The sequence below is a fragment of the Xenopus tropicalis genome, chromosome 2 (genome assembly GCF_000004195.4).
Source record: "Xenopus tropicalis strain Nigerian chromosome 2, UCB_Xtro_10.0, whole genome shotgun sequence".
Lineage (NCBI taxonomy): Eukaryota > Metazoa > Chordata > Amphibia > Anura > Pipidae > Xenopus > Xenopus tropicalis.
Genome location: NC_030678.2, coordinates 46,395,211 through 46,422,728, shown reverse-complemented (window position 1 = coordinate 46,422,728; position 27,518 = coordinate 46,395,211). Strand labels below are relative to the sequence as shown.

General features: G+C 37.7%; 1 protein-coding gene across 4 annotated transcripts in view; it reads left to right on the top strand.

Annotated features, from left to right (window-relative positions):
* Positions 1-27,518, top strand: part of cux1 (cut like homeobox 1) — a 196,784-nt gene that overhangs the window by 86,197 nt on the left and 83,069 nt on the right. For all 4 annotated transcript variants that reach the window (XM_031896763.1, XM_031896762.1, XM_031896761.1 and 1 more), the window contains exons 6-8: positions 3,516-3,639; positions 4,402-4,478; positions 5,328-5,394. In XM_031896763.1, coding sequence (XP_031752623.1) covers positions 3,516-3,639; positions 4,402-4,478; positions 5,328-5,394 — 268 coding nt within the window. The remainder of the gene's footprint in view (positions 1-3,515; positions 3,640-4,401; positions 4,479-5,327; positions 5,395-27,518) is intronic.

Sequence of the window (27,518 nt, the reverse complement as noted above, 5' to 3'; positions counted from 1 at the left end):
AGCACCTGGTGATATCTAGAAATCACAGACTTCAAGCAGGCATTGCATTCTAGGGAAATGCAGCAATGTACTAATCATGACTGCTTTAATATACCTACCATTTCTTTGTCCCAAACCTTATGGTACCCTGAAATGAGGGGGTATATATATAAAGTGTTGTAATTTGTACATGGTGAAACTTAAATGTATGCAAATGACAATTTAGTGTCACTTTAATGGCTAAGTCTCTTTTCTGTTTTAGCGGTTATGTGGCTGAGAACTGCTAGAAAGTTCTTGCTTCCTTGATGGTAGAAATATGTTTATCCTATAGTCCTTCTTAATGATATTATTTTGGCTAATTGCACCAGTGAAACCGCAGGAACAATAAGTACCACACCTGAGATAACAATGTAAGGCAGCCTGTCTCCACTCTTGCTGCAATGGCTGCCACACACCAGTAAATAAGAGAGGCACCAAAGAGATTTGAATGGCTGCCAACATCTGGAAGAAAACCTGATAAATCCAATAACAAGCGTGATCTCATCAAAATGTTTATAGTGCTCAAAGCTCACAGTGATTAAATTCTTGTTTATACAGAAGCTTAAATAATCACTGGGAACGTTCAAGCAAGCAAACATTTTCAGTTTCGATTGACAGCCAATGGCAGCGCATTCTTTTGTATCTCACTGTGTATTTGGAAGAAAGGGCCTTTTGCTTGGAGAATGAGCAGCTTGCTCTCCTATCTGGAACCCATTCATGTACAGTGTGCTGGGTAGGAGAGGGAAAGTGAATATAGGAATTTATCAACTTTCTCTTCTCTACTGATACTTTTGTTTCCACTTCTTGCATCCTTGTTTTAAAATTTAGAGATGAAATGTTTAGTTAGGTGACCTGTCATGATGTTCTGAGGACTTTCCACCAACTGTTCTCATTGTTGTGTCGTGGTGGGGGCACTAGTTGTATTTTGTACTTGTACATGTATTTTTATACATTGTTGCAAACCTTTTGACCATCTCCTAGCGTTTCCCTGTTTTTGTAATTATGTTTTACAAGAAACCAAAATGTGGTTTATTCTATTTATATTGTATAATCTGTTAACAATCCATTTAAAGGGGTGCACTGAATCAGCCGAATATCAAATTTAGACGGATTTAGACAAGCAGCAACAAATACAAAGCCAGATTTACATATTCAAATTTAAGGGGAAAAAAATCATTTGTGAATAAAAAGTTGGAATGTCCAGTTAACTGAACATTTGAAGTACTGTGAATTGAAAGATTTTGATTCAAGTTGGCTGGATTTGGTGCATGCATACGATTAGTAATAGTGTTACTGTCGTTTATTTATATAAAGTGGAGCTTACACTCTAAGGGCTCTGGCACACGGGGAGATTAGTCGCCCGCTAAAAAACTCCCTGTTCGCTGGCGACTAATCTCCCTGAGTTGCCATTACCTGCCATCCCACGGTGAAAATGTAAGTCGCCGGTGGGATGGCACACGCGACGGCGCGATTTCGGCAAATCGCTGAAGTTGCCTCGCGAGGAGTCTTTGGCGATTTGCCGAAATCGCGCCGCCACGTGTGCCATCCCACCGGCGACTTACATTTTCGCTGGTGGGATGGCAGGTGATGGCAACTCGGGGAGATTAGTCGCCCGCGAACAGGGAGATTTGTCACGGGCGACTAATCTCCCGTGTGCCAGAGCCCTAAGGCATCAACTGTAGATAGTATCATCATTTAGAACCTTATCTTTTAGTCACCTAAGTTTGTTGGTTTTATGCTAAGTCAATGTTGTATAACAGTTTTTCAGAGTTTTTTTTTTTTTTTTTTATAACTGAACAATTAAAAAGTTTCAGAAACATATCAAAATGAAAGAACACAAAATTATGTTTGGGTCCTTTAATTAGATATAGTAGAGTGTAGAACACTTACACATTCAGTTACCACAGAAGACCGGGGCTTAAAACACTGGTAAATACAATATAGTTTTTCTTTATAAAATTTATGGTACAGTTCTGAGCCTGAGTTTAGGAATGGCTTTTCCTTATTAACGTGTGTTGATAACTCAACAGCTGACAGCTTTAAACTACTGATATCCATTATCCTATAACAAAGACCTTGGGCTCCATAACATGTTCACTAGAGTGGCTGATGGTCTTGTTCTGCATAACAAAATATATAAAGTGTTGAATAAAATTAGTAGTGGTAAGATGGTAGTAAATTAGTAATGATTATTTGTGCTCTATATCTCCGTTATGGGAATACCTTTTTTGCCGACATGTAACAGCAAGGAAATACGCTTTTTTTTTTTTTTTTTTACTACAGATGGCAGGGCTGGAAACATATTTAATATACCAAAAACTCCTCTAATCATATGCAGAGCTTTCTAGGCGAGGGCAAGATAGGAACGACTGCCCTGGGCTCCACACATTGGGGTGGGAGGGAAACAGAGTAGCAGTTGTAGTTAAAGAAACAGTAACACCAAGAATTAAAATGTATCAAAGTAATTCAAACAAAATATCTAGCATTGCCCTGCACTGGTAAAACCGGTGTGTTTGCTTCAGAAACACTACTATAGTTTATATAAATAAGCTGTTAAGTAGCCATGGGGCAGCCATTCAAGCTGGAAAAAAGGAGAAAAGGCACAGATTACATATAAAATTCCATTGTATTCTACAGAGTTTATCTGTTATCTGCTATATAACCTGTGCATGTTTGTCCTTTTTTTCCAGCTGGAGTTGCTACACAGCTGCTTATTTATATAAACTGTAGTAGAATATCTAAAGCAAACTCACCTGTTTTACCAGTGCAGGGCAAAACACATTATATTATTATTACTTTAAAACACTTTAGTTTTTTGGTGTCCCTGTTCCTTTAAGAATATTGGTGGGGCTGGCAGTAGTGACACTTCAAATCAGCATTACCCTACCTGCAGCAGTTCAGCTGTTAGTCACTTCTAAAGCAGGTCCTGAAGCTATTTCACATTTTGTACTGTAAATATTACTATATGGGTTTAGTGCTTCAGCGACTTGTATTCTTAGTTAGACTTTTTATATGGATGCTAAAGCAAAGAGTAGAGATATTTAAAGCAGAAGCAGTAAATTCAACATCTTTCATATGGGAAATTAGATTTTGATGTTCTAATCTGCAACAAAACAAATAAACTGTTCTGCATGTAAATTCATACTTTAACCCACACTGAGACTTTATTAATCCCAGCTCAACAGAGAGATAATTTGAAACTGTTCGATAAGGTGATATTATGTTTTACGATTGATTTTTCTTTTCAGGCATGTTGCAGAAACCCTGGCTCTGTTTCCCAGCAAAATCCATTGATCCTTCTCAACTGAAACGTTTAAAGTTCAATTTAACATTTAGGGAGTAAAAGGTCTCCAAAGGGACTCATATCTATTGATTTTGTGTCAGAGTTGAAGAGCTGGAGTTTAAAACACAGTGATCCTACAGGGTAAAGAAAGCCTTGTATTATATAACCACATGAAGCTATGTAAACACATTTTCTCCCAATTGTTTTTCTACAGAGGTTACAATAAAAGCACTTAAAGAGAAAATCCGGGAATATGAACAGACCCTGAAGAACCAAGCGGAAAATCTAGCTCTTGAGAAAGAACAAAAGTTGCAAAATGACTTTGCTGAAAAGGAGAGGTTAGTAGCAGAAAATGTATTAAACCTACAGATGTTAGGCCATCTTTTTCTGGTCCCCTAAAAAATGTAAAATCGGGGTTCTACAGTACTGTGTTCAGAATAACATATGCTGATGTTTTACGCAATGATTATAAAAATGTGGATTATACAAAACCTTTTTTAAACAGGATATAGTTCTTTAAAGTGGTAAGATTTCGTCTTAATCTTTTTCTTGTAACTCTTTCCAGCTTTAAAGGGGGGCACTGGCCCCTGTAGCCACTAAACGATTGCTCTGTGATACTATCATTTTATTGTTATTTATTTATTTATTCATTTATTTTTTTACACGTATTTTTCTATTCAGGTCTCCCCCTATTCATAGTCTGTTCTTTTATTCACACCACTGCTTGGTTTCTAGGATAATTTGGACCCTAGCAACCAAAGTGCTGCTGAAATTCCAAACTGGAGAGTACCTACATCAATTAGGTACACTTGTGTTTGTCACAGCATTTGTATTTGTGACAGTGCTCTTTTGCCAGTAATGGTCTCATAGCTTTAGAGAAAGTTGTAAGGCAGCCAGAAAGACTTGGCTAATTTTAGGTTCAGACATTGCTATGTGTATAGGGGGCAAACACAAGCAGTCAAACCGATCCAATTTGACCACTTCTGTTCTAGAAGAATAACTTTTTAGTTCATGTTACATTGAAAAAATACTAGTCATGTTTATTTCTGATTGCTCATAATATACACAGAGATTTCAATTTATTTATGTTTCCTTTTCAGAAAGTTGCAAGAGACACAAATGTTCACGTCTTCCAAGCTTGAAGAAACTGAACAGAAAGTTCAATTTCTGCAGACAGGTTTGATTACTAATATAAGTTGCCTATGATTTTTTTGTTTTGGAACAACTGCATCTTTCTTACTCTGTACTGTTGGAGGGGTTAATGGTGGACTTAATCCACACCATTGCATAATGATCACTCCCAGGACACGGTGGGGTATATTTATCATAATGTGTAAAAAGTGGAGTTAAGCATTAATGGTAATGTTTCCCAGGGCGACCAATCAGCAATTATATTTCAACAGTTAGAAAACCAAAGCAAAGCATCTGATTGGCTGCTATAAGCAACATCACCAGTAATGTTTTACTCCACTTTTTACACAACATGATAAACATACCCAAAGTGTTTCATGGTGTATCCATTCTCCCATCAATTCCCCCAGAACTATTTGAGATATTATTCTTAATATAGGTTTTTATTATGCAAATTTAGTCCCTTTTTCCATTAACAGTTTTGTAGAGAACTAGAACTTAAGGTGACCATACACTGTAAGGTCTGTTCGATTGGCGAGGTCTAAAGGACAGATATCGGCAGCTAAAAATGGCCCTTGTATGGCCACCTTTACTGTTATTTTGCATGGCATGTAGGCGTGTGCATTATTCTACTCATCCCTGTGAAGAAAGCCTTTAAAGCCATTGAAAATAACATTTACTTCCATGTATTTTATATTTAAATACAAAAAATAGTGTAGGATAAATAAAACTTGGTGGAAGTATTATCCCAAAGGCTTGGCTATCTTTGCTCAAGTAAAAACCTAAACAGGCATGTCCTCCATGGCATCTCTTTCATTTAGAGTGTGTCAGCATAAGGTTTTGTATAATAATCAATCATCTGTGCCTTTGGCTAATCTGTTTCTTACATTTTTAGCCTTGGACAAGTCTCAGGCAGCTTTATTTGACCTGAAAGCAAAATATGATGAAGATACATCAGCAAAGTAAGTCCAGATATGTTTTATCTTATGTTGTTGGCTGTATTTGTTTTGACTGCACAAAGCTTGTGTCTTTTCTGCTGATTCAGCTGCCATTTGAACAAGAATCACAGACGTTACAGAATCTCTTGGTGTAAAAGTGCCCATTCATGGGCTTATGTTTAGACAGCACATTCAGCCTATAGACCAAAATGGTGGTTTAACCATGTCAATGTTTGGCCAACTATCATTGATATGCTTCTTTAGCATAACTTAGTCATATTAGAAGTGGTAAGCAGGTGTTGCCTCTATCAATTCTTGATGTTTTGATTCTTCTTATTCATGCAGATTGCAGAGCAGTTTCTGTTGGGATAGGCAGACAGCAATATAAATAAATAACAGCATCATGTGTCTTCTGTTAGGTCCAAACATGCAATAGTGGTTTAGCAGTAAGGCTGAAACTGGACATGTGCCTGACAGTATTGTTGCTTAAATGGCCAACGTCAGCCATGGTTTGCAAACATATTTGTTTTTAAAAATAAATAACTCACCAAGTTATTCAGTTCATATAATCAGGTTCTCTATCGGGATCAGTATTCTGTATTGAAATGTCTGATGTACCATCAGTAAAAAGTTTTGTCATTAAGGTCTGTCCTTCTTTTCTTTAGCTTCAGTACCAATATTATTGTTTCTGTGAGCAATGAAACGCTCTCATTGAATAAATGCTGGTGTTTTCACTGGAATCTATTAGCTTCTATTTTTTGAATGAGCTGGATGCACTCTCTGCCATCACATGGATGAGTAGGGTTTAGTTCTATAGCTTGCTGTGATTCATACCCACTGCAGCCAATGCTTTGCAGGCCCTGTTACTGCAACATTCTTTTCTCCTCTTTTTAAGACATTTCAGAGCTATTTTCTTTTCCATAGAGCAGGGTTGTCCATCACAAGTCCAGTACACATTGACATTTTAAGTATGGACACCCATATGGTCACACTCTTACTTGGACTGTACCATAAGCTTTTAGGGCAAACACACAAACAGAGCGATAAGTTGCCGCAACTTTTAAAGACTCTGTCGTGGGGACTATTTTTGGCAATTTATCTGCCATAGGTTAATATACGAGGCACTGTGACTTTTTAAAAAAGTTGTGCCGCCTAATCAGCCTGTGTGTCTAGGCAGGGGAAGGAACCCACCACCCTGAGTCGTGACTTTACTGCCTTAGGCCTAGGCCTTTAAGGCCTTTTTACAAATCCCAGCTGGCTTGAAATGGTGTGGTGAATTGCCTTCAGCTTTTCTAAGCACCAGCCCATGATTGTTACATTTAGATGCATACGAGGCAGATCATGAATAGGTAGCTTGTTGCTCTAAAGCCTGCTTGACTGTGTTGGGAGTTGTAGTTACCATTACCTGGAAAGCAACACAAATGGCAATTCTCAAGGGATTCATAAAGCAAGCAAACCTGATGTTCGATAATGGTGTGAGTGATGCATGACTCCCAGAAGTAAAGATTCCTCTGTAGCTTTCCTTATGCTCTGTCTATAAAAGATAGACCCCTGCTTTTGTTCTCTTTTGTCCCCTATTCCTCAGCCTCTTCCCTGGAGCTCTGTGAAATCTCTGGTCATGGTGTAATGCACACTAGAATTTTCTCATTATCTGTGGTGTTTTGAAAGATACTATTTGCGCAGATCCTCTAACCCCAGGGCACATAAATATAAAATAAAATGTATATGTACAGTTTAAATAACCCAGCAGCAATAACAAAAATGTATTGACCTTTATTAAGAGTGCATACATTTAGTGCAAGAGAGGTTTTTATTTACAAGCTATGGCGCATGTAATAGAAAGAAATCATCTTTGTATTATACTGTAGTAAATTCATAGAAAATGTCACTAAAACCATCATCCCAACTGGCAAGTAATAATAAAAGTAATACATTGTGTTTTCAAGATTGCCGTTATCACTAGCAGTAAAAATCCTGCGTTTTTATCATATTCGGCAATATGGAATTAATGTAGAGGAGAGGGAGAGGTGATCAGACATCGCCTGCAAGTGATATATTTAGATCAGCCTCTATAATATCATGGCACATGTCAGTGGTTTGTCACCAAATCTTTTCTTTGGAACATGCAGAAATTCTTCTGTTTCTTATGTTATGGACAAATAGAAATGGTGCATTCATATATACATAAGAAATGTGTGCATCCATTCTTATATTGGTTTACTTCTTGCCACTATAAAATCGGCTGTCGGTAAGTTTTTTTGAATGCAGTCACCATTTATATTGGGAGCAATAGAACCTGCATGATTAGTGGCCAAGGTAAAGGAAAGAGCAGCCAGTCATCCATGGAGCCATTGCCTGCAGGTCAGTCAGTGCTCACTGAATCTTAACCAGTGACAGGCAAGTGCTCTGGACAGGCCCATAAGAAATGTCTTGTTTCAGAAACTTTAAATGGTACAGTCCAGTGGAGAACTTAATTCCTACTTTTAATTTAGAAAAGATTGCAGAGGCTGGATATCCCGTTCGCGACACTTTTAAGGCCTGTAGGAATTAGTTAAACAGGCAACAAGATCACTGATTTGAAAAGGTGGTTTGGTTTTTCTAAAACTGCTATTGGCTGACATGGCATTTACCAAAAGATTGCATTGAATAATAGCATAAGAACAGATCTGAACAAAATGTTTTGAAAATCCTGTCAGCCAAAGACCTTTCAGGGGCCAGTCCTGTGGGGGGCCCAAACAAATGCATACCTCCCAACTGCAGACCCGGGTTTGCCTTGGACTTGATGGATGTGTTTGTAACAAGGCATGGCTTTGAGGGGTCATGGGTGTGATGTGTTTTTTTTTTTTTTATTATTAGATATACATTTTACCAGAACCCAATTCCCAGTGAGTTTATAAGCTAGGACCACTGGTCCGAATAGTCACATCTGCATTGCATGGCTATTCACATCCATGGCCATACTGCACACATTTTCCTGCTCTAAGCCTTGCCTAAAATCAAATAGCATTTTAAAAAGCGTATTCTCCTTTTAAAAATTAAGTAGTAAATATTGTAACAAGTCTGTGCAGTAGCTTTGTGCTGAGAATAAGAAATGTTACCCATTTAGTATAAAATAGTGCTAAAATATATTCCTCTAGTACTAGGGCAGCTTGCATGTGACTGTTGAGTGAAATTACACATTTTAGAAGATTGGTGCCTAATTGACATAATGGCCTTAGCTGGCAGGGCTTTTCTTAGGATAGGCCTTTTGGGTAAAGTTGATTTTCATAAATATGGGTAGCCCACAGGCATATTTCTATTAATACCCTAGGCTCCAAAATGTTTCTTTGCCCTTCTTGAGTAATGGAGGAATTAACTATTCTTCTGCTGGAAAGGCAGTAATTAAAATGAACTATGCAAGGTCTGAGATTAAGGTTTCTTCTGCTGTTTAAAGTCTCCCAAGATTATTTATAGCTGTACAAACCTTTTTGTTTTGAAAAATGTATTTCTTGACCTGAAAATCAATCAATCTTTAAAAGATGAGTGAAATTATTAAATAGCTGTAATTGTCAATTCATATGGTTTAAAATATTTGAAACCGTATCAGTGAATTGTGCCATAATTACAAAAAAATATGAAAAAAAGACTTTAAGTGCAGGTAAAACATGGCATGGAAAGTGTTACTAATCCCAAGATTATTTTTTTCTTTCTATCGTTCTACGCAATATTGCCAGTGTGTCGGATGGAATATCAGAAAGCCACTTATAGCAACCGTAAAGTTTTCCATGTGTAGGCTCAAAATAAAATGTAATTAGCCTTTATGCTTAGAACAAGGATCCATTGATGAATACAGCTGGTCTTTGTTTTATTCTGTCTTTGCGAGTGGGAGGTAAAAGTGTTCTTCATGTTTATTAATGTAGAAGGATTTTTTTTCCTTCTTATTTTCAAAACAAATGCCGAACTGATTTTCTTATCGCTTGTGTATGATGCGGTTTTCAGATTTGCTAATATTGAGCACTGTAAGGAAGTGTTTTTCCATTTTGGGTTGTGCTTTTCAAGTAACTTTTAAAGGTAGCGTCTTGAATCTCGACATAGAAAACTTACATGAAGGCACAGAATCATAGGTACACTATGCGTCCCCCAACACACTGATAAATTGTTGCGTTGCGGTAACCATGGCTCTGCTTTAAGGAATGCTTGGTTCTTCTGTTTGATTCTTATATCTGCATTGTTGGAATTCTAAACGTGTGGCAAAAAAAGGCAATGTGGCAATTGCAAGCAGTGTACCAGCTCTTGTGTGCTCATCTGCAAGAAACATGTAACATTTCTTTTGTGGCACAACCCTTCCTCAGACATGAAAAGAGGTGCCCCAGTTGGTAGGACTTGCAGCACAAGTTGACTGCTGAAGAAACAGACTTTGTGTAAATGTGGTAAGGGCTTTAGATTTGTAAGCTCCATTGGAGTAGGGACGGATATAAATAATGTATAACCTCCATAAAGCATTGCCAAAACATGTCCGTGCTATATAAATACAAGGAAATAAATAAAATTAACGAGAGAACTTACATTATTATATGTAGTCATCCTGATAGCTGTACCGCTGTACTCGGTAACCCATGGCAACCAGTCAGAAATGGTCATTAGTATGTTGGAGGTCTCCAAGGCCACCAAAAGAAAACCATTTGGCTTTGTATAAGTAGGGCATTTGTGCCTCTATCACTTCCTTAAGGTGCCATATATGGGCAAATTTCAGCTTCCTGTTTGGGTCTTTCAGATCGATAGGGCAGTTTTTAATCCCATGTATGGGGCCCTGCAATGGGCCTCCCCTACCTATACCTGGCCAAAAATCAGCTAGATTTCGATCAGACAAGCTTAAATTTCCTATCTGGTAAAAAACAGCATCAGCTCATTAATGCAGCCTTTGCTCCAATGGCTTCTATACCTGTTGTTGTAATTCAATCAAATTAGCATGATATCACCCACCTTAGTTGAGCATATAGGGAGAAAGATGCGCTTGTTTAGCGACCTTGTCGAACATGCAAATCTTATGGTGTATGGCCACCTTTACTTACTTTATGTTTCTTGCTATGGCTCTGGGAATAATGCAGTGCCCTCTAATATCATCCCTGTGCAATTTATTTAATTGTTGCAGTAATGATTATAGTTAAAGAAAAATCACCTGTCTGGCCATCCTTTATATTTGTAACATCATAAATTAGCACAAGATTTTGTTTAGTAACTAATGTAGAATGCTGAAAATATCCAACATCCTGTTTTAGGGAGCATTAGCAAAAAAAAAAACCATTTCTATGCATTGTTTTCCTTGCATGCCATTTTATGAATTTACCCTGAACATTCCATTTTTTTTCTTGCCTTTGGTGCTAAAGAATCATCCAAAAAGAAAACAGAACCAATATTTTTGTTGTGCACGCTTATTCTGAACTGGTGACTGCATTCCTGGAACGAGTATAAAAGACAGTGGTTTTATGGTTGTTACATGTGGTATTATGCTGAATCTATAATAAAAGTTAATTTGTAATTAAAGTTTCCGATTTCCTGTTCACTTAATGAGTCATGAACATCTATAGCATGTGTTTAGAACTCTAAAGTAACTTGCAATTACAGTAAGAACAGGCTTTACAAATGAGAATATTTTTATTTAAAACAGGAGAGGCTGCTGCACAAATTGAAAGCATGCTGCATTCACATTGGGGAGACTCAGTTTTAATGGTACATTACCTTTATAATGACCTGATATGCGTGTGTTTGCAGATATCTTGCTGCCAGTCTCGGTGATGATGATACCTGCTGTGTATGCATTCACAAACATCCCTCTGCCGCTTTGGTTTGTTGTTTGTTAATCACTGCTGAATAATGTGCTTTGGCAGGACAATAAAATGCTGCCAAATAAGCTCTTTTGCAACATTTGCAACATTTATGGCATTGGCGTAACACTGCCTATATACAATGTAGGTAGCACTGCATATATGTTTCATGCATAATACCACTAGGCACCGATTATAACGGATGACATTACCATGCAACTGGCAACATTTCAGAATGCTTTCCAGGGACACATTGGCACTGGGCCTTTTGCTTTATGAGAAGGAAATGGCATATCTGTTCATTTTTATTGTTAAATGATTGCAAAGTCAGTTTGTTCAAGTACATCACCTTTATCTTAATATACTGTTTGAATGAAGATCAAATATTGATATATTCACATGTTCAAAAAGAAAGAACATCACGAGGTGGAATTTTTCACATGACTTGTATGCTTTTCCAGTTAGCCTTTCCATTTTCTTGCTATTGCAGTGTCCTTTTACAAAGCTTAAGGGCAGTCTGTTAAGGATGCCGGCATTAACCTAGAGAAGAACTCTTTGCTTTCTCACAGCCAAGTTTGTGTAGCATGTTTAAACTGGAAATATGTTATATTTGTTTGCTTTTCTTTTAAAAGCTAAAAATATAATTTGGCTCTACTGTAAAAAGTCTGCAATACAGAGTGTTTGAACGAATTTGCAGGCCCCTGGCTGCAGGTAAATTTCATGTTACCACATCATTGATTTGGACATAGTATGTAGCAATGCTATTCAGGAACCATGCTCTTAACATCTGCCTCAAGCATCATTTTTATTGGCAATGTGGCAACCCTACCTTCCCCACCTGCATCCAGCTGCATATTCTGCAAAGGCCCAGAGAGTGAAATCCTTCCATATTTTAAAAATATTAAGGAGAACTGAGTCACTTGGCCAACCACATTCAAGCATTTCTGTGTAACCGTAATGTTAGCATGGAATTCACTTGTTTCTTATATATGCAGATCCTAAACTTTCTTATGCATGCAGGATTTCATTTCACAGCTAAAGCACCAAACAAAGCTTGTGCGCAGTTTTGCCACTTTTTATTTGTTGGTGGTTTCTTTAATGCTAGCCAGTAAGGGCTCTGGCACACGGGGAGACTAGTCGCCCCAACAAATCTCCCTTGTCGCAGGCGACTACTCTTCCCGAAAATGCCACCCCACCAGCGAGAATGTAAATCGCCGGTGGGATGGCATACGCGGCACCGCATTGCCTTGAGAGGAAACTTCCACAATTTCGGGGAAATCACGGCGCCGCGTATGCCATCTCTCCGGCGATTTACATTCTCACCGGTGGGATGGCATTTCGGGGAGATTAGCCGCCTGCGACAAGGGTGATTTGTCCCGGGCGACTAGTCTCCCCATATGCCAGAGCCCTAATAGGGACTTTAGAAGTGATAATGGTGTGAGCTCACAGAGATAACAGCTTTCTGAACAGGGAAATAGTGGTTACTTATCTCAGTCCTGGTAATGCTTTCAACCCTTGTTTATTAAACCATGGATATACTTGAATAAAATCTATCTTTATTGTGCACAGACCCAGCTTCTTTGCATTTCAGGAAAGTGCAGTTAAAAATATATTTTTGGCATAGTCAGTGATGATGAACCTTTAATGAAAAAAACACACAAATGACGGATTTAACATCATTTAGGAAAAAAACAGATTGCGTCTCCTCTGGAGTTCCTAAGTGAAATTCCGCTTAGTGTGGCTGCAGCAGGTCTGATGCCGTAGGTAGAATTGCTGTAAGGCTGATGTCTCATGGAAATGCCTTTTCACCAGCAACAATACGAATTGCACACAACTACAGACAACCAAAGCAATGCATAGGCCGTTTACCAGCGATTCATATTGTTTCCGGTGGAAAGGCATTTTGGAAAGATTAGTCGCCCACTGTAGCAGAGATCTATCGTGGGTGACTAAAACTCCCCATAGGACATAAGTCTTAGGGCAGTGGCACACAAGGAGATTAGCTGCCCTCAATAAAACTTTGTGATTTTACAGTTTTTCCTTAATCAAGCTTTATTCTTTACTATACAAAAACATGATCTGGAACTTGGATGGCTATACACTGCCATGTGCAGGGCCAAATCAGACTGATCTGATTGGATTGGAACATATATCCGGGCCTATGCAAGCCCATTAGGAGAGGACTATATAAACGCAATCTGATATTCAAATCTGATTTTCAACTGCCTGATAGATATCTGGGCAATTTTCAGCCAGATATGTGTCAGGGAAGGTTTATTGGCAGATAGGGTTTTTTTTTTTTTTATTTAAAAAAAAAAAAATATATATATATATATATATATATATATTCATAAGCTTTACAAATAGGATAGGAATTTAAACACACAAAATCAGTGTAGCTGCCTGTTTTATTGCTTGCCATGTGGTGTATTATTTGGAGTGAAGCTAAAAAATTTGTAACAGTAAGGGGCAGATTTATCAAAATGTGAATTTAAAGCTTAATACATAAAAACTCACCCTCAGTGGGTAACTTTTACCCACTGATAAATACACTTCTAAAAATCCAATAGGATTTGTATTAAGCTCTATACTCTTATTTTGATAATTATGATATTTTATTTATGTTCCACTTACTCTGTAAAGTAACATGGCACCCAGTTTATTTAGAAGAATAAATAGATAGATATAGATATGATTTTTTTTATTTTTTTTTTAGTGTACATTTTGTCACTTTATTTAGTGTTACCATTGTTGCAATACTGCTTGAGTACGTCATTTTTATGTTGCCAGGTATTGAATGCTTTGTTTTGGGAGACTTTCTGCCTGCACCCATGATAGGTTACTTACATCTTTATATATATTAAGGCAGGATAAAAATTCAAATGATTGCCCTCTCTATCTACTAAATTCTTTTTTCTGCTGTTTTTACCTATCACTCGTGTTTCTGGGCAGCCTGTAGGCTTCCTGCAGGGAGACTGGGGAATGGGAGGGGGATAGTTGAACACAACAACACTGTATCCCCATACACACACAATGCGATTCCTTGCCATGGTGTGGCATTCCGATGGCCAGGGTCTTCATGACTGAAGCAGTCTTAAAAAAAAATAAAAATTGACAAAACAGACTAAAAATCAAAAGTTACCTTTTCCGAAAGAGAGATAATTGAACTCATTGATTTGTTTCACGGTTTGTTTGCCCTTTCGTTCCCTTCCTGAGGTGCTGTTTGCTGAGGAATGTTTCCAATCGCCAGAAAGACAGTGGGGTGTGTAATATTTTCCCCGCCAGCTCTCCATTCAGCCAGACAAGGGGACTGTGGCGAGCCTGCACTATGAATTTTTAATGCAGAACTTCATAACACAGGCCTTGCAGCTCCACTGCTCTGTTCTCTTGAGCTTTCAGATTTAATGCTCTGATGAGCAGAGCTCAGGCCTGGGGCATTCTACATCATTCAGGGTTAACCCCTAGAACACCAATCAGAAACCTTTATATCCATGCCAGCTTGGCTGAAGGGTACTAATAGAACTTAGTACTCACTTTCCATTCAAAACTTCCTATCTGGTTTTCAGTTTATACACAAACATTTCTACAACACCATTTCTTAAACAATGAATCCTTAATTTGTGGCTGTTTTGCATTCTCTCTCTACCTTTCACTTGATAGTAACTAAGCTAGCATGAATCCATTCAGATGGCAATCTTGTTTGGTTTATTTTTAACCTCTTGTATTACACATAAGTAAAATCAACAGCACCATCTGTCAAGTACCTGACCAGCAGCACCATAGATTCTATTAGGTTTGGTATAAAGGGTACTACATTGGCCTAGTTGCAGTATAGCAACCAATCAGGAAGTAACATAATACTGGTCACCTGTTTAAAAGCAAACATCTTATTGGTTGTTGTTATTTGCTAGACCCAGGCAAACTAAACCCCATATGTAATAATAACTGTGTCCAGGTGCCATAACCCCTATGAAATGGTAAATACTTTTGGTTGCTATAGGTGATTAGACCAGCAACAACTTTGCACCTTTTAGTACATTTCTCCATTAGTGTCTTTTATTGCATATATTAATGTAGGATACGTAAACATTAAAATGATTGAGCTATTGCTTATCATTTTTATCTGCTGTATCAACAATTGATTTTAATAGGGCCTGCTTCCTTCCACTGAACTGTCAAACAGGCATTGTGGCACTTTGGGGCAGCCAGATATCTATCAGTTAACAAGCATCGGTGTATTAGGGATAGTTCCATTTACTCTCACTATCCTGACTAACAGATTGCTCATGCTTTCTTCAAGTATTGCTGGTTTATGTATTTAGCTCTCTTGCATTGTTTTTTGCTATACCCGCTGGTACTGAGTAGCTGTGTCATTGCTAAATTATAATAGTAGGCAAAATATATGGCACCAGGGGGTTTTCCATCATCATGGAGACTATAATCTGATTTAACAAGCAGGAGGCCAAGTTACTGCAGGAAAAACACTTTTGGTATCTTTTCTTTCTTTTGTCCTGGAAGGAGCTAAAGAGTGCATGGCGGCTTACTCTGTCCTTTTACTACATATATTTATATAAACGTTGTCCGATGTCCAGTATATTAGGCCCTATTTGATTCATAGTTTATTAGAGCATAGGATTTACATAGGCTTGTATTTATGTGATTTCTTTTATTTATAGTTTTAAATACATTAAGGATTTGTTGTGTTTGTGTCGTAGCTGCAGTTAAAACATCCATCTTCATGTACACTCACTGTATTCCATACTAAGGTTTAATTACTCCAAATTCAATCAGTGATCATCCTTAAAGTGATACTGACATGAAAATACTACTTTTAATAGTATTAATGTACGTTAAGGTCATGCTGATTGGTTCACTTTTGGTAATAATTGTTACTTGAAGTTTCTAAACCTGGCTGTTTTACCAACCTGACTGTCCCTCTCAACCTGTCAGTTGAAGCTTTTATACTAGCAGACTAATGCTGCACAAATATGGCAGCCCCCTTATATAGAAATGTGAGGATCTGATTGGTAGTTTAAAAAAAATTATAAAGCTTAAGGCAATGTTATGATATATTTAAAAAACAGTTTGATTTCAGATTTTTTGGTATCTTTCTCTAAAGGTTTTACACATGCAGCTAGTTATAAAATTATAAATAATGGATTTCTGCCTACAGATTGTATGTTGTTTGTTATTTACTTAAAAAGTATATCAGTAGTTCAAGGACAGTGCTACATACTGTATATATTACCGTTAGATTTAATCCAAATCCATTGCAAATCATCCTTTTGTTGTTATTGAGTTACTTTACTGTTTTTCTATTTTAAACACCAATGTTGTATCTGCAGTGTATTTTCTAGCCTGTAGCCTTGATCTGTAGCTGCTATTGGTGAAACAGAATAAATGTGGCCATACACTGTAAGATCCACTCATTTGTGGAGGTCGCCAAACAAACGGATCTTCTCCCGATATGCCCACCTAGGGCCAAATGATGAAATTAAACCAGCAGGTGTAGGCGCCGTCGGTTCAGGGACCATTACGAGTGAGTACCCGCTTTGAAAAAGGTTTCCCCTGGCACCAATAGAAGTCAGCGGTGGAAAGCCCTTCGCATTGCTTCGGTTTCCTCCTGCAGGCAACTTGGCGAAACTTTGATCTATCGCTGGCGAGTAAGTTGCTCCATAGGTGCTTGCCCTAAAGGACCCGAATTGCAGCTAAAATCTGCCTCTGTATGGCCACCTTAACAGTTGGTATCTCTACAGCTGTGTGTTGGTGCACACTCCTCACAGATGTTATCCCACACCAATGCTTTCCAGAGTAAATATCCACAAAAAATGTTTGCTGGAAGGTATTAACTCCCTGCTTTTAGCTTGGCATAAACACAATGCCTTGTGTATGGGGAGATCTCCACCTTTAGCATTGTGTTTATTGTAGAATATACACATGAGATGTGCTCCCTGTAGATCTTAAGTTCAAAACTGAAGAAATAGTACAGGTATGGGATCCGTTATCCGGAAACCCAATATCCAGAAAGCTCTGAATTACGGAAAGCATAGACTCTATTTTAACCAAATAATTTAGATTTTTAAAATTGATTTCCTTTTTCTCTGTAAAAATAAAACAGTGCTTTGTACTTGATCCCAAATAAGATATAATTAATCCTTATTGGGTGTAAAATATTCCTATTGGGTTTAATTCATGTTTTATTGATTTTTTTTTCGCTTTTTAAGTTCAGGTAGATGTGCTGACCTGGAACCATCATCTACTTGCTAGTGTGGGGAATAAGACATCAACCTTTGTTAATAAATTTTAGTGTTTAAGGGTTGACCCTTGGAAATAACCCAGTATTTTTTATATCAGCACAGTGGTGTTGATTGTACCATTAAATCTGCACTATCATGCAGTTCATAAACTATTTGAGCTTAGGATACAATTGGCTAGCGATTTAAACTGCTGTGGGAATGTATCAGTTTTTGATTCTAGAGTAATAAAGACTGCTATCAAGTTATAGCATAATTAACTAGAGATTGAATATGGCGCTGATGAGGTTTCAGTTATCACCTTCAAGGGCTATTCTAAAATCATAATCAGATAAACTTCTTAGTTAATTTTAAAATAGAGCATTAATCTATAAAAGAATGTCTAGAAGTTCTGTATTTTATACACTACATTTGTTTTGCCAGCCCACAGTGTTAGCAGCTGCATAACAGTAAGGCTAATGGCACCCCCAGTGTCAACAGGGTTAAAATTCTAGTATCCCTGTAAGCAGATTCTTCTTCAGTACCTGAGGTACACCCTATCAGTTACTAACAAATGACCCCTGTGTAGTAACCCAGAGCAACCAATATTAATGTATGAAAAAAGCAGGAAGCTGTAGGTTAAACAATGAAAGCAAACAACTGATTGGTTGCCATGGGCCACAGCCCAGATGCAGATTTGCCCAGTGTTTATAAATTAGCCCCTTAGAGGGCTCATCATACCTTGTCTGACCTCTTGTATAATAAACCCACTACTTGAGAAAATTAGACAGACTTGACTTTTAAACTGCATACTTTTTGTGGTGCTCAGAGCCAGTGAACCACAATGTTGGTTAGTGTTGTTTAGTTGCCAGCAGAGTATTTGTTTGAAAATAAACCTGAGGTATTGCCAGTTTATGTTGATTAATAAACAGCTCTGCAAGCCCATGTAATTATTAACAATAGTTTAACCTTATACTTATGCACTGCGGGTATTCCTATTATAAGGTTCTTTGAGATTTTTTAATTTAGTAGTCATGTACAGGTAACAGATTAATTTGCCTGCAGCATTGTGTCCAAATAACCAGGGGTTGTGCAAGGTAAAATTAACAGGGAAGGGAAAATTGCACCATGTTAACATAACTACAACCCTTCAAATTGTAGGAAAAAAAAAAACATAGAGTGACAATTTTTTCATCCATAATTCAGCTGATTCAGGGATTTGAAAATCTAATTTTCCATTGTTTTCTGCCAGTAGTTATTGGTAGGATACAACTTTTAATGTTATACTAGGTTGATGCTAACAGCATGAGTCTACAGATTTACCACTCTTAAAGCTGTTAGCTTAAAGGAACAGTAACACCAAAAAAATGAAAGAGCTTTAAAGTAATAAAAATATAATGCACTGTTGCCCTGCACTGGTAAAACTGGTGTATTTGCTACAGTAACACTACTATAAGTTATATAATAAGCTGCTGTGTAGCCATGGGGGCAGCCATTCAGGCTGGAAAAAAGGAGAAAAGGCACAGGTTACATAGCAAATAACAGATGAGTTCTGTATAATACAATAGTGTTTTATCTGTTATCTGCTATGTACCTGTGCCTTTTCTCCTTAGAATGGCTGCCTCCATGGCTACATAGCAGCTTATTTATATAAATTATAGTAGACTTTCTGAAGTAAACACACAACTTTTACCAGTGCAGGGCAGCAGCACATTATATTTTAGTTACTTTTATACACTTTCATTTTTTGGTATTACTGTTCCTTTAACTAATGGAAACTCTGTTTCTCACCCCTCACCTAGATTAACCAGCTATATGTGTATTTATGTAATGGCTTATCAATTTCCATAATGTTCAAGGACAAAGTCTCCTAAATTTTATAGGGAAAGCCCTTATGCATCTCATATTTGTTTGTGCCACCTCATTTACAAAAAGGTTAATTTTACATAATATTTGTACATGATCATACTATCGCCTAATCCTGTAAGTGGAGTAAATTCAGTGCAAGTCTGCGGGGGCCTTGGGCATTCTTAAAAACATGCACCTGATAGGGCTCCATGTGCCATTATACAGTGTTTCATCAAGCAAGAGATCAGTCGTCAGTCAAGGCAAGGCAGTCATTAGTCTAGGTATTTCCAAGCTTCTTTTCATAGTTAATCAATACCAGGCCAAATCCACTTTTATACATCTTTTTCACTCCAATACTCGTGCGAATACAATGATGAAACCCTTGCTCTTGTGCAAGTCTTATACTGAATACCAACTCAGATACAATTTTGCTGTTAAAGATGATGTGCACCTCCAATTTGCCCAGCACACCATGTTCTGGCAATACAATTACTTGGAGCCTCCCTTCTAAACAAAAAGTAGGCCATTTCTTTCTTCTGATCAGGTTCTGTTGATGTGACAAGATTTAAAAAAAAATTATTTATGTAATTTAAATTACCTTTATTTTAAAACTTTTTTTTTTATATAGGTTGCTTTTTAATGTATGTGTTTTTAGTTGTTTGAATGGTAAGTTGTGTTAAGGACAAAATTAATGTTAAGGTAGTCTTTATTATGATACCATGGTGATAAACAATAATGTAATTTCTTGAGTAAGCATTAACAAACTATTTAGCCCCAGAAGGCAAATATTTACTCCAGACAGGCAGACTATTGCTTAAATTCAGTAGACAAAGTGTCCTGATGAACATTTTAGTCATCGCTGCATCGGCATGCCTTTCCATTACAATGAAGCACATTAAACAAGTCCCTGTTTGGTTACACAGAGCCGTTCATCAGAGTCATTGTCAATGAGATCAAGAGCAGACCCTGCCACCCTTGAAACAACCTTGAACCGTGAAACACACGGGGCTAGCAGTGTTACAGGTCTTTTGTGTGACCCCTTTCCCAGCCCATTTTCAATTTTGGCCTTATGTTTCTTATACCTTTTTTCACTATGAGTAACTCACTTTGGGACTTACACCTGGGCATCTTAAAGAACAGATTATTGTGTACAGTCAGGTCTCTAGCAGTCATTTATAAGTGCCAGAAAATTACACGGCACTCTACATTAATTTATCTTAAAATAATTTAACAAAAAATGGCTTACAGATTAAGAATAGGACCAGAGGGCCAATCTAAAGGGTTAGGGTACATTTAAACAAAAGGAATATAGAAACAGATTGATTTTTGAAACATAAATACATTTCTGATCGATCAAGATACATTGAATATGCTCCCTTTGCAAGAAAGGGGAGAGTCTGATGGCTCGATGCCGAGAGTTCCAGAGGCAGGCAGAAGCCTGGGAAAAGTCTTGCAGTTGGCAATGGGATGATGCGATGAGTGGAGAAGGGAGACCAAAGTCAGAAGCAGACTGTAGGCTGTATGAAGGAGTGTATTTTTAAGTCAGAGCTGAAATATAGGGAGGGGGCTTCTGTGGTAAGTGCCTTAAATATGAATTTAGATTAGATTATTAGATTAGATTCAACTTTATTGTCATTACACATGTAATACATTGCAATATTTGAGTTTTGTGCAGCATGGTTTTACACATAACATTTTGCCAGGGTGTGTCATTCTGTGGCTACTAAAGCAAATAAATTAACTCAAGGGATGAAAATATAACTTTGCCTCTTTTATAGGTCCCTTGTAAGGCCTCACCTTTGCAGTGCAGTTCTGGGCTCCAGTCCATAAGAAAGATATTAATGAGCTGGACAGAGTTAGATGTCATGGTTGGGTTTGTTTTCTCTGGCAAAACAAGCGTTTGCGAGGGGCCATGATTACTTTGTACAAGCACATTAGATGGGATTATAGACAGATAGGGGTTGTTCTTTTTCCCATAAAAACGATCAGTGCACCAGAGGCCCCCCCTTTAGATTAGAGGACCGGAACTTGTGTAGGTTTTTTTTTTTACAGTGAGGGCAGTGTGGTTGGGGAATGCCCTTCCTAGTGATGTTGTGAATGCAGATTCTGTTAATGCCTTTAAGAGGGGCCTGGATGAGTTGTTGAACAAGCACAGTATCCAAGTTTATTGCGATACTAAAATCTACAATTAGTATTGATGTTGGTATATGTAGTTTATGTATGTGAGTGTGTAGATGGGTCAGTATGGGTCTATGTGTGTGCGCTGGGGTTCGCTTGGAAGGGTTGATGAACTTTGGTCATTTTTCAACCCAACTTAACTATGTAACCACATGTAATAAGTTGGATGCTGATTTAAATGAAATTCCAATATAATCAACACTGTTATGTATGCAGTGTATACGTTGTTTAGCTGTTTTGCTACTGCCTTAACAATATTGGCTGCTGTCCAATAAAATAAAAACTATAGTAAAGCCCCTGCCCTGGTCCACACCTCTGTCAGGTGTCCCACACTAGGGTTGTCACCTTTTGCTCCAGTGCATTCCAGACATAGAGTGGGTTTGGTGCCATTAGGGGATGTGTCAGTGAAGTTTGGGACAGGTACACATCACATTTAGGGGCAGGTTCTGATGCACTGGCCTGTGATTGCTTGCATTTCACATCAATCAGGACAATCTTGATTCTGGTTCAAAACCAGACAGGTGGCAACCCTAGTCCACTTTCCAACATGATGATATATAAGACCTTGCTGAAAGTTTATTTGCCCTTCAAATATTCTGCATAAATGCATTGTTTATTGTAGAATTTAGGGGAGGTGTAATCCCCACAGTGCACATCTGTGCGCTACACTGTGACCAGACTTGAAATTAAGTCATATGGCAAACTGAAACACAAACTAACTTACATTACAGATGTTACGTGAGCCTGTGTTAGAAAAGTATTTGGATGCCTACAATAAGCCCATTAGCCAAAAGTAGTAGAGCCTACCACACAACCTGGCTCCAGTCTCTGTGTGCACTTTTTCTGGCTCTGTTAACAGGTGCTGTATATGTGCTGGAAGGGTTTTTGGGAGTTTGCACACTGTGTCCTCTATTAAGGTATATCCATTTTCTTACACTGCTTCAGTATTTTTGGTACCCAGCCACAATTATCAGCAGATATTCCTGGAATCCACATTTACAGGTTTAAGTAGTACTTCAATATTTTCAGCCTTACATCTAATTGTCCCAAGTTCTCAGAAATCCTTCTCCATTTCAGTCATGGGAATCTGAACGTGACCCAGGATGGCTGTGCTAGACAAAAGCTTCTGTAGGGGAAAGCTTCTGCCCATAGGGGGTCACAGTGTCAGAAATGTTATCTGTCATGCTGTAGCAAGGAATCAGCTACAATTAAAAGATATAAGTCCTTTTCAGACAGTATAATTGCTGTACGTGTATAATGGACATTTGCTTTCTCTGTTTTTGCCCATGTGTCAAATGGAGCTGTCATACTGCTTCCATTATGTTAGGAATTTTCCATACTTCTCAGTAGTACCACACCATATGTTTCTGTTCTATTGATGACATATTGGTAGTGTGCTTTACTCAGTGACGAGATGTTATTCCTATTTTCCTTTGTAGGAAATATAAATAATTCTGCCCTGTGTGTGGACACAGAAAACAATCTTTAGCATTATTTGGCAATGTTAATATATTTTATGTATATTTTTGTCTGAAAGAGACTTCATAATACATAACGCATTTGTTTCCTCCATGCACAGATAAAATAAGCGCTCTCTGTTGCTCTGACTGCGATGACTAAAGTAGAAGCCATTGAGAATAAATTTAATTTTTAACAATTATTGTTGATAAAATTGTGTTTCATGGGTATTAAACTAATCTATTGCAGAAGAGCCTTTAATGCTTCGCAAAGCACAGTACATTCTCACATGGTTCCTTTCATAGATACAGAATGAATCATGAAGTACACTTAATTCTCTGAGCCACAGCTGTTCAATTTGTCCCGCACTGGAACGACTGAACCTTGAGTGACAGTTACAGGCAATGTCTGATTGCTTACTGGGTCACATGCCAAGCTCTGACCTGCATTTCAGATGCTGGCTGCATGAGGTTACTCATCATTTTTCCCACCTCCTCCACACACCTAAGATATTTGGAAGCCTTGTGGGGCCACCAGAGGCCAATTTTTGTGCAGTCACCTACATCTGTAGTTTTCTTTATAACAGGGAACATTTCACCTCAGCTGTGGAGCAACATTACCATGATAGCAAAATAGGAGGTTGAAGTTTGAGTACAGATTTAGTTAGCTATATATGTAATGGATGTAAAGTGGTGGATATTGTCTTATGTTTATAAATCTGTAAGGAACGTGTTCTATTTATTAGTGCATTTCATTCTGCAATTAGTTTAGTTTGTTTATCTTGTTTTCTGGAACACTTGAAAATTGGGTTTTTCCAAAATGTTTCTATAATTTGAATCTCCATGCCTGAAGGCTACTAAACGTTAAACAACATTAAACAAACCAAATAGGATTGTTTTGCCACTGATATGGATTCATGTAGCTTAGTTTAAAGTGAACTGCATAGGAGATTACTTTCCTGTAACTCTGAGCTTTATGGATCTCTGGTTTCCTAATAAGGTTTCCCATACACATACCTACAAAACTATAACATATTGTTCTAAGCTGAATAAGTAAAAGTACAATTAAAGAGGTTATGTATTAAAAGGTACTAAGTTTGCCCAGGAGCAGTAATCCATAGCAACCAATCATTAGGTAGCATTTACTGGCCACCTGTTTAAAAGCAAACATCTTATTGGTTGTTATGGGTTACTGTTCCTGGGCAAACTTAGTGCATGTTATTGTATATTGTGAATAGGCTTTTCATTTTTGATGTACAAAAGAGAAAAAACTTCCTGCCTGCAAATTCAGCCTCTGTGAATGCCATTAAATACATTTTACAAAAATTGGGGTGTTAGTAGCACATTTGGGCCAAAATATGAAAACCCGTGTGACATGTTAAGGCCCCTCTTTTAAAGCAAGCCCTGCACTGACTACTGTGTGCTTAATATTAAAGTGCATTTTAAAACATTTGAAAATTGTAAACCCCCTGCAACAATGTGTATTATATGTGACTAAGTGGTAGAAAGGTGTCCATCTATCCTATAAGTGTTTTTCTGCTTGATTATTCAGTCAACCCTTAAGCTTAGCGTCTCAACAGCTGCCAAGATCACACTGAGCATGTGCAGTGTCACTGACACTCTTAACAAAATCCAAGATGGTGAGCTCACGTGCACAAACTTAAAGGCTTGAATCATTACTGTTACAGAGATGCTGAAACTTTAAGATGGTGCAGTAAGTTCAGTATATAAATATGGCATTTGTAACCATATTAATTTTTAGGCTTTAGTTTTGCTTTATTGGTTGTAGATGATTAGAAACCAGTTTACTTTTTTCCCTATTCAGCATGTTGCCCTCCACCCATTTTCCTGCCTTAAACGAAATACTGAGATTCATTATGCGGCGACCATAATAGGGTAGAAATATGGGCTGATATCTGCCAGTTAAAATATTTATTGTTAATTCATTTAAAATACCATCCCCAAAACCACACAGTTCTTGTTTAAACAAACAGTGCATAAAAATATTTATGCATGCTGGGATAAGAATTAATTAATATTTACAGAACCAATCTATAATTAGGTGTTCATCTTTAGCAGAAGTGCCTTTCTGGAACAAAAAGAACTGGAATGTAAATAGTTACACTGGTACATTACAGAAAGATATATCCGAGTAAAATCCGTTTCTTTCCTTAGTGCTGTAGGCCGTCTTAAGTGTCAAAAAGAGTGTTAGGTTCTGATTTACCGCACATTGATTATGAGAAATTATGTGGTTTTAGAATGTAATGTGTAAAAAAATGCCAAAGGTTTACGTGTAAATTAATTTAGATACAGTGTGATTCATTAAAATGTGCAAATTATATACAGATAACTTCAAATTAATTTGGAAAGTTTAAAAAAAAAAAAGCAGTATAGAAATTGTAGAAAATATTTTTTAATTTACATTTTTTTTTAATATGGTACAAGAATATAAAATCCTATTTATTCTATAAGGAAGGTATTTCCAACATTCCGCTCTACTATTGAGTTATAGCTTCCCCTGCCAACTTTTTACTTTTGGTGGAACTAGATGTTGCTGCTCTACACCAGCTAATTGCCCATCCACAGACAAGCAGAAGTCCATTGTGCAGGGGGTTATCTATTTCACAAGGGCCCTGCATGGAGTAGCTTTATAACTCCAAACATTTGAAAAATGTAAAGAGGGACAAATGCTGCGGTAGTGTGGCAAAAAATTTTGGTCACGCCTGTTTTGTGACCACATCCCCTAAATGCCACTCCCATTTTACAAAGTTTGGCAGGTTAAATAAAGTTTGAACACATTTCTGGGGGTTTTGGGTGTAATTACAGTATTGCTAATGCAGGTGAAATTGCCCTTTAAGCTGCAAGTCTCGGTTCCCCCAAGAGTGCAGGTGTTGAGTATTCTGGGCTCTTGCATTGCTTCAGCTTTCCAAAGTCACACAAAGTTTCCTTGTGAGGCAAATTTGAATGACTTTGGAAAGCCGAAGCAACGCATATGTTTTCCCACCGGCATTTTACATTATCATGGGTGGGAAGGCATTTTGAGGAGATCAGTCACCCGTGGTACAGGAGATTTATTGTTGGTTACTAAATTCCTTGTCTGTTTCTCTGCCTGCCTTGTCTACAGGCAGAGAAAAGTGGATCCTTTCTCCAGCACAGCTTCATGTAGTTGTACTGACTGTAGTTGTACTGCACAGTTGGCTTGAGTGCAGCTACACAGAGCAGAGATCAGCGTGAAAAATGCAAAAGCATGTATGATCTACGCTCTGTGTAGCTGCATTCAGGCCAATGCTGTGCCTGTCAGTACAACTACATGAAGCTGCATTTGTGAGCATAACCACTGCTTTGTACCTGCCTACAAAACGCAAGCAGAGAGAAGCAGATGGTACACTACGTGTAACTCGCAGACCCCACCCCCCTGCTTGCACACACCTCCCAGTTGCAGCATTGTTGGCACTAGTTCATATATGGCCACTGGATGACATGCCGCCCCAAGATCTTTGCTGACCTAGGTACAGGCCTTTCTGACCTGCCCACAAATCCAGGCCTGTATATATATGCTGTATATTGTAAGTCAGTCCAAAGCTGAGTTAACTAACATAGTTACATAGGGTTGAAAAAAGACCATTGTCCATCAAGTTCAACCCATCCGAGTAAACCCAGCACACAACCTATACTAACAGCAGTCTGGATGTGAGTTGAGAATCAGGAGAAAAGAAGATGAGAGCCTACTGGGGGGGATTTTTACTACTAAATGGCTGTTGTGGCCTTTGGCTATTATAGAATCTTAATAAATAATGGGCAGCATTTCTAGGATAATTCTTTGCTGTACTTTAGTACTCATGAAACTTCAAATTTAAGTACCTGAATTAAGTTTGTTTTGGCTGTTTGTCCTCTATATAGTTATTATTAGTGAAATAAAGTGGTTTAAAATACTAACCAGATGTATACTATGCAATGTTTCTGTCTGTAAATAGTAAATCCTAATTAGTCTGCACGTCATACAGCCATGCACAATCACTTATTACTTGAGGTTGTGCATCTGACTGTCAGAGAGGTCTTGCACCTGCCCCCATGGCTTAGCATTAATGCTTCACTGCGTTACCTTTGTCATTAAAACAATAAATATTGTATTTAAAAAAAAAACAAAACAAAAAAAAACTGACTTGTGCTCATATCATTTAAGTACTTGAAAAATACGTTTGTTTTACATTTTTCCAGGTTTTACACATTTTAAATGAGGATTTTAGTGTAACTCTAATGCACTCCTGAGACATATAAGGACAAATTTATCATAGTGTATAATCAATATCAATGGTGATGTTGCCCATAGCAACTAATTAGCATTAAATTTGAATGGTTAGAAAACTAAAGCATAGATCTGATTTGGTTGCTATGAGCAAAATCACCAGTGATGTTGGCTTCCACGCTATAATAAATATGTCCCATAATCTTCATGACACTGCTTTGCAACAACCCATTACATGACACTGTTAAGCTTTAATTTAATGCAACTCAAACATTAATACAACTCCAGCAGTTCCCCTTTACCATTTACATATACGAGAGAACCCAAAGCAAACTGTTTGACCTGTAACCCTTACAAACAATTACACAGTGCTTTACATTTC